General features: G+C 36.3%; 1 protein-coding gene across 1 annotated transcript in view; it reads left to right on the top strand.

The window, feature by feature from the left end:
* Nucleotides 1-8,873, top strand: part of LOC106521608 (doublecortin domain-containing protein 2) — a 34,914-nt gene that overhangs the window by 6,585 nt on the left and 19,456 nt on the right. The window contains exons 3-7 of the mRNA XM_014014254.1: nucleotides 42-118; nucleotides 595-729; nucleotides 1,351-1,500; nucleotides 2,171-2,225; nucleotides 2,613-2,802. Of these exons, the coding sequence (XP_013869708.1) occupies nucleotides 42-118; nucleotides 595-729; nucleotides 1,351-1,500; nucleotides 2,171-2,225; nucleotides 2,613-2,802 (607 nt within the window). The remainder of the gene's footprint in view (nucleotides 1-41; nucleotides 119-594; nucleotides 730-1,350; nucleotides 1,501-2,170; nucleotides 2,226-2,612; nucleotides 2,803-8,873) is intronic.

The following is an 8,873-nucleotide window of genomic DNA, read 5'->3' as shown; positions in this document are numbered from 1 at the left end:
TGTAAGCTCCATGCATTTATTTATTTTGTTATTCCTTTCAGGCCAGACCACTGCCACCAAACAGGATCATTGTGTCAGCTCGGTTTCTGAAACCCATAGGAGAGCCATGTACAATATTGTAAGTTGATCCCTATTGTACACTAACTGTGATGAACTGTTGGTAAAAGAAGAAGCCAGTGCAGAGGACAGGAGTTAAATACAGAAGTTTGTTATGGTAAACCAAAGAAACAAGTATTGCTGCTTAACAGCTACATTTTAAATGCAAACACAAAAATCTGGCTCTGAACAAAGGAAAATCTAAATGACTAAATGACTAAATGACTAAATGAAGGACAGGTGCGCTGATAAATACTGTAATAGTGGTCATGTAATCTGTAGCAAACCAAAGAACTGACTCTACAAAATAAAACATGTGAGGTAAGTATACAGAACAGAAATAGGTGACTTAAAAGGAGCCAAAAATATCCAAAATAACCTAAGATTAATTAAAAAACTTGCTGTACACATTGTTTTACCACATTTTCAATCCACTGATTTTGCTGTTTTGATCTTGTAGAAAATAATATCTGACACCACATATGTATTTTTGGACAGTGTGGTAGCGAACGGCGATACTTTTAACCCAGCAGTAAGACTTCTGATCCACCAAAGGATAATGGGACAGTTCGACAAAATACTAGAAATGATCACAGAGAAGATGGGTTTGAGGGTCCTGGGAGGCGTTCGAAGGTAAACCAGCAAAGACTACATAGCTAAACTCTATCTGTAACCATAAATACATTTTTTTCCTTTTACTGCATTGATAACATTTTGATTTAATTTGTTTTAAAATGTCAGGTTTGCCAACAACTGCTTACATTTTTTATTATTGGGAATGAAGTACATCAGGGCTTTTCAACTAAATTGCCCAGGGAGCCACAAGGGGGCAGTGTTGCCCAATAATGTAAGGGGAGACACTGCAATTATGTAAAATAACAAGTATTTCTATCTTTTGCCTTGCAAATTTGTTTATTTTTTATTTATTATTATTATTATTATTATTTTCATAAGCATTGATTTAAAATATGTTTTTATATTCAGCTAAGTAAAAAAAAAATAGGAGTTGGAGTTGGAGCTTTATTGGTGGGCCAGACAGAAGTCATCCACTGTCCAGTGACTTCTGTCTGGCCCACGGACCGCCAGTTGAATAGCCCTGAAATACATGTTCTTATTCTGGCAGTATCTGTATAGTAAATATTTGAAAAAAAATATTGACAATGGTTATGAATTATCAAACAGAGCCAGCTTTTGTTGGTAAACTGGTGCAAAGAAACGGTGAAAGAGGGTTTTGACTTTATTTTCGTGCTTTAGTCTGTACACCTATGAAGGACACCAGGTGACTGATGGGAACAAGCTGGAGTGTGGGCAGCTTTATGTGGCAGTGGGAAGAGAGAGATTCAAGAAGCTTACGTACAGCGACATTCTTTTCACCAGACCCAAAGGAGCAAGGATGATCAAAGGGTAAACAGCTTCAGTATAGTTACAGAAACACCAAGTGGAAAAGTGCAAACTTTAACTTTATCAGTCACACTTCTTCAGGTTTGTTTGCTTTGTTTTGTTTTGTTCTCCATGCAAATACTAGTTGGAGAATGATTTATCATTTATTCTCTAAAATGAAATTCTGCATAATTGGAGTACATTAATTACTATGAAATTACTTTTAATACAATTTGTTTGGCTGGTTTTGAGAAATGCATCAGATAAAATTTAACATTAATTTAAGATTCTGTTGTAAGTAAAGTGCTCTGTTAGTGTTCATGACATTATATGAATAGCAGTATTTATTTTGTAAATAGGTTGTAATGCAAAAGCAACAAACTAAATTTTGATTTTCAATCTAAAATGTTGTCATATTGTTTAAACTGAGTTCTGAGGGTCAAAATGTTAATGAGTTTGTGAGCAAAACTGATAGTCTTTCAATATTTCATTTAGATCTTTGCCCAATGTTTGTGTCATTATTTTTGATATTTGTTTTATGTAGAAAAAATAATTCATTCTACTTCTTTGAGTTTTTGAGGATAGAGTGTATATGTTTATGTTAATGATTTATGCTTATGATGTCAGATATTCACACACATATAATAAATACTTTATGTTGTTTTGTTTTTTCTGTTTATTTCATTTTATACAGAATGAAGGCCTACTCTTTACCGCCCATCTACAGATTCTCCAAACAAAGCCGAAGCGTAAGATTTCAAAGCACTTTTTGTGTCAGTATAGTTTATGCTTTTATGGCCTCAAGACAATTTTCAACACAATATTAACTTTGCAAGTCATGAAAATAAATAAATTATAGATTTTTAGTTTATTTTTAATGAAGAATACTTAGCAATAAACAACTACATAAAATGCAGTCTTTAGATTTATATTTAAAACAACAAAACATACATCTATAATCTAGATGTATGTTTTATCATAATCTAGATTCTAGATTATGATATTTAGATAAACAGACATAACCTGAACAGAACACAATGTGGCCTTAAATCTGCATTACTGTACTACAAATATATTTGTCTCTGTTTTTGAGTTGGTCAAAGTTTCTTAAATATTCTGACTCCCACTTGCTGCAGAGCAAGTCTCCGGTTCGGTCCAGTGACAGTGGAGATGGCGAGTCCAAGGACTCTCCTCCAAACCACAGCGGCAGCAGCAGCAGCAAGGAACATCTGCCTGCCGCTGTAAGGGAGATCTCTCAGGCCAGACTGCACTCCGTCAGGACGAGGAGGAGCGGACAGAACATCACTGCTGCCACACCAGACAACGGTAACACACACACACAAACACTCACAAAGTGGCGGACGATGATGTAATGGGTGCGGTTTTAGAACACCATCAAATTCAGTCTTAAGGTTTAGGACTCGAGAAATTATTAAACATTAACTCAGCATTAAATTGGTGTAAGTTCTGCTTCAAGATAGGTATAAGTTTATTATATTTCTGTAAATAAATAAAGCTTGAAAAATTGTATCATTAAATGTATATATTTAGATAAACATTAGTTGAAGTATAACCAACAAAACATGTAGTAAAGCCTTTTTGTTGTGCTCTGTTATAAACAGGCTACACTATTGTTTTACACATAGTATGATGTAATGCCCAGTTTGTAAAATCTTATGTAAGCTGCTACATGCTTTTATGCCCACATAGTGGCACTGTTGCTCTGTGAACCTCCAAACTAGAACTACTTAAAGTTGGTTTGGCATCATGACTTTGGCCATCATTACCAGAAACACATTACATCATCCTCTGGATGTATGATCCCTGTCATGTAAAAAAATAAAAAAAATAAAAAATAAAAACCTCTGCATTAGACTTTACGTTTGAGCTCACTGGAGACATTCATTCTTCTGAGATTTAAGAGGTTTAGTTGCGCCACAAAAGGTGTTTTCCTTAAATGTGCTAAAAGATTGAAATTAGACAAAGACAAGCAAAAAAGTAGATCTTATTGTTTTTGATGCTGAGATATCCTGTCCTGACTGTGGGTTTTACATCACCCTTTAGTACCTGATAAATGTTATTACTTAGCTCTTTAGGGGAGAGCTGACAGTAGCAGCTCAAAGATGTGTTGAGAATTTGTGCCTGTGATTCAGTGAAGCTGGCATTTTGCATCAAAAGACATGACTCAAGATCATTTGTGTTCACTGTGAGCACTCGCCTCCTCTTTCCATGTGAGCGTTTCTGTGTTTTTGTTGTTTTATTTTGTCCTGTAATGCCATCCTCAAAATCCTATGAATTATATTGTTTAGTTTGTGCGTTTCTTCTTCATCCTTCTTTTTGGTCACATTGGATGACATTGAGCAAAAATTGAATTAACAGACATGTTGGAGAAAAAGACCAAGAACAGACTTTTTGGACTTAGGAGTGTTTTACTTCCTCCTATACTCCTGCTGCTTGACCTCTTAAATACCATCCAAAAGGGATCACATTAACAGAATACAATAACTTATTTATTTGTTTAGTTTTATAGAATAAACTCATTTATATACTGTATTGCCTCATGACTGTCTATCTGTCTCTGTCCATGGTGCTGAATTACCTTTTTTTACTCACTTCCGCAAATAAAATTGCAGTTCTTTAAAGTTTTTATGCATTTACAGAACCAAAGTCACCATACAAATAAAAGGGATACTTAGATTTTCTGATGTCAGATTTTGAGGCAACGTTATAATCAAACATCATCTTACCTGTTGTAGACAGCACTTAAAAGGACCTCAGTTTCAAGTTTTCAGTTTCTCTATTTTCTAAGACAATTTGTAAATAAAATCCACCCCATGATAGATGCAAACCACTCTATTAAGCTGATTAAAGAGATAGCATCAAAACAAGTTGCTTTTAGACAGACCTCAAAGAGGGGCTTGTGGAGTTACAATACGGAGGAAATCAAACCAAATGATTGCAGTTCCACTTTATATGGACCCCAACTGAATGATTTAAATGTTAAAAAAGGATGTTAAAGCATCATATGTCTATATTAAGAGTCTAATGATTTAAAAAAACGAACCCAGGTGGCATCGGGAAGGATGTGGCAAATGAAAAAAAATCTATTCAATTCAATTAAATTCAATTCAGTTCATTTATATAGCGTCAAGTCACAACATACGTTGTTTCAGGGCACTGCACATGAAAAAAAGACTATAGCATTTTTCTTACACAGTGATGTTTTTATTATACAGTATATATACTTTTGAGATGACAGATCTTCACAGGTTCTACTGTGTTCTTACAATTTAAGCACATTCTGTTTTATGCTTTCAATGGTAATTTATTCATTTGAAATTCACTTAAAACAGCTGCAATTTCATAGAGAGTGATGCAAATACAGTTTATTAAGTCTTACACTATAATCTAATTCACATAAGAAAGGTATTCCAGCAGAAATACTTCAACATTTCTGGGTGCACCGAATGTGCTACAACTGGCTGTTGCAATTTCAGCTTGCAAACCATCAAACTCAAAGTATGTGTTGTCCGAAATGGATGGTGGTGTAAATGTTTATAAAACAGTGTTTTCATGAACCTCTATAATATTTTCTGAGGCAACATTTTTTCTAGGTAACATAAACCTATTCTGTTTGTGTTTATGTTGATATTCAGTTCCTCAAATCAGTTTGTATTGCCCTTCACAACAGCGGTTGTAATGAATTTGGTGTTCATTTCTTTTTGAGATATCCTATCCTGACAGGGTTTGAGGTAAACATCAGTACTGGTGCCAAAAGAAATGCAGCTAAACAGCTGGCAGAGTCTGTGAAAAGAACACTCTTCTGATCTCTGATGCGCTGGAACATTAGAACAAATGTAAAATATAGTGATATGCAGGTGTCACGTTATACGTCATCTGCTCTTGAAAGACAATGAGGTAAAGACTGAAAAGCATTGGGATCAGAACGTGCATGATATCGATACCAGAGGCGATGAGGCAGACAAGGTGGTCAGTTTGTGTGTCTGTATGCACACACCCATTAGTTACTGTCTATCAGATGCTGGTAGCCAGACAGAATTGAACTCCAGCTGTTGCTGCCACATGTATTGTAAAGCTTATACTGCTTCTGCTTCATTAGAGTGAACACACTGGTGAGTGACAGCGAGAACAAGGAAGGAGGAGGTATGACAACTCAAGCAGTAAAGGTCAAGGAATGAATTTGAACTCACTATAACAAAGACATCTGGCTTAAAAAAAAGACTTAAAGAGATTGTTTGAATCTTTTGAAGTAGGGTTCAGTGGAAAGGTTATGAACAAACTACAGCTATCTACTGCTGTAGATAGCTCTTTGTACATTTTCAGTTTGGAGCAATAGATTATGACCAGATGGTTGGTCTGAGCAAGACCACTTCAACACCAATCCCAGTCTCGGCACTTCATTCAAACTTTATTTTATGAGCCTTTACATGTCTTTCATCTAAGCATCACATGTTGATTCCAGCAGGAATTATGTAGATGTTTATGCAGATGTTCCTGCATGAAATGACCCTTGATAGACCAGAAGTACAGTATTACTAGAGATGGCCGCTGATGCTGTTGGTATTTGTTGCTGCAAATGATTGTACAATTCTGTGTAAATCTCTGTTCAATATGAAATGAATGAACCTCAAAGCATGTGTAACAATACAGTGGGGCGCGAAAGTTTGGGCATCCTTGTTAATTTTCCTGTTTTACCTTTATAAATCATTGATTGTTTGGATATATATATATACATACATATCAGACCAAAAGGACATTTTAGGCTGTGATCTCAGTCCTCCCCTCTCTCACCTCCTCTATTCTTGTAGCAGAGGTAAGGGAATCTCCACACGTTTGCCAGGTCCACGGCAAATATATAGTATATATAAATATATTTATATTTATATATTTATACCGTATGCATTGCAGAAATCAAGTGTTTTATGTCTAGTAACTTTCAGCAAAAACAGAGGTTCTGTTGTTCGGGTTTAGTGAGAGTTTTTAATCTCATGTTGATCTGGCCTTACTATACAGTATGACACCTGTTGCAACAAATCTAGGTGTAAGACTGGATTGCAGCCTTGCATGTAAATGTGATACCCAGGTTGGCTCTGTTTTATCTGAGACAACTAGCCAAAGAAAAACATTTAGTTTCTTTGCATCACCTTGAAATGCTAATTCTCACTTGCAGGGATGGGTATCGTTAAGGTCTTATCGATACTACTACTCTTATCAGTACTGGATATTGATCCAGTAGTTTAACAGTCCTCTTTTTAATACTTTTCTATTGGTATAAAACCAGTTTGTACCAATATGAACCATATTTTCACATATATATTTTTCTTTCCACCAAGTTTTTCAACTGCAGTAATAGCTCTCGTTGTGATCTGGCGTTATTTAAAATTAAAATGAATAAATTCTGTTAAAAAACAAAGATAAATTATTATTTAATTGGCTCTGACTGCACAGCAACTTCAGAATCAACATGCTAACAAGTAGCATCCATAGGCTACTTCTGTAAACACTGCGCTGAATGAATGAGACGTCACATCTTTTTCCACGTATGCAGTAAGCATCAATGCTGGAAGCCTGTGTCGCTCGCAGCCCCTCCCCTTTCTCCTGAGTTTGACAGCACACACGGGAAGCGGGCTGCGAGAGGGGAGAAAGTAAAACAGTGCTCCTTTGTTGTAAACAATGCAGCATGTGCCGTGTTCACACCTGTCATGTCACAATTCCTCAACCGTTATTATTGCAGCAACACAAAATATTGCTAACAAAACTGATTAAAATCAATTCCAAATCTTCCATATTTGCAATGTGGCATTTTTTTAAAAAATGTACAACTCCAACCCAAACTATCTACAAGTAAGATAATTATTGCTCATACCCTTCCACAGACCGCCACTTTAGGAGATATAAACCATAATTTTAACCAACAAGTTGGTCTCTCGCTTGTTGTAGAAGCCCCTTCATGGTAAATAAATTATTGGCCCAATTTAGCTGGCGTTTGCATTTTTGTTTGGCAAAACACATTCATATTCACTTTGGAACAAGGCAATTAGCAGTGGTTTCTAACCTCAAAATAGAAGTAGGATGTTTATCAGTGTTCTCTTCCTTAAGGGCCCCTGTGACCAATTCAGCTATTGGCTCCCTTGAGGAAAGAAGAGCTAAGAGGGAAAAAAATATAATGAACGAGAAAGGAGAAGAGAAAAAAGATGCACCCAAAGAGGTGAAGAGAGGAAGATAAAAGTGAGGGTGAAAGATGAGCAGAGAGGTGATGGAGGCAGGAGAACATTAAGAGGAAGGAGAAGGGTACAAAAAGAAACAAAGGTGGAATTGAACTGTGATTTTGATGAATAGCCTGAGTTGATAGAAGATGAGCACTGAGCGAGAGAAAGAGAGAAAAAAAGGGTACAGAGATATTGAAGGGTAGAGGTGATGGGTGGGGTTTGGATAACTGCCTTTCATTTGGATAATCTCTCCATTTAGAGTCATTAAAGCAGAATTTTTTTTCACTTGCCCATGGCCCCTTGCTGGGGCCAAATTGCAGCTCTGAGAATCAACAAAAGAGCCTTGTACTTGAAGAAGAGAACGACTGACAGACAGGTATGTGCGGAGGGAAGGCAGGGAAGGCAGAGACGAGGGTAGCTGATAATCAGCTTTTTTTTCACATGCATCAATGAAAGAGCATGTTAATTAAAACCAGAGGTGGGTGGCAGCAACTTTAATGTACTTATTCTGTTTCATTAAGTACTAAAGTAACACTTTCAAGGTGATTTCACTATTGGTGTAATTTCATCATTTTTGCGCTTTAATAAAACAAATCAAAAATGCAAGCTATGAATGTAGAGATACACATTACTGATAATGTTTTTCCTTATTTGTAGTGATGTTATGGATTTTCAGGCAGAACTTAAACGTTCTGGTCAGCTTTAAGCGTTATTGTACTGCACACGAGCCCTTTGCACCAGAGAGATTTGAGGACTGCCGAATAGTCTTGGCTCATTGTGTCTTTCATTGGACAAATATCAGATGGTGGCTCCCGAAGGTAACTCGGTAAGTGCTTGCTCTAAAACCTCAAGGGCATTCAGTTTACACGAAAACCTCATGGTCTGAAAAGCCTGTTGCTTCCCTTTCATCATCGCTCGCACTCCATCTTTGAGTGCAGCCGTTCACTTTCATGAAGGATGCACACTAATGCTTACTCCCACTCCACTTTTATTTATTTATTTTTTTACATTTTTTATTATTGTTGAAGCTTCAAAAAAACCTAAATGAAAACATTCTTTTTATTATTTGCAAGATGAATGCAGGAGAATTTAAGCATGCTGCATTGTACTTGTCTCTCTGTGTTTGTCTTTGTGTGTGTGTGTGTGTGTGTGTGTGTGTGTGTGTGT

The sequence above is a fragment of the Austrofundulus limnaeus genome, unplaced genomic scaffold (assembly GCF_001266775.1).
Source record: "Austrofundulus limnaeus strain Quisiro unplaced genomic scaffold, Austrofundulus_limnaeus-1.0 Scaffold112, whole genome shotgun sequence".
In the NCBI taxonomy this organism is placed as follows: Eukaryota; Metazoa; Chordata; class Actinopteri; order Cyprinodontiformes; family Rivulidae; genus Austrofundulus; species Austrofundulus limnaeus.
The sequence above is the reverse complement of the archived record's forward strand: the minus strand, read 5'-3'. Positions and strand labels throughout refer to the sequence as shown.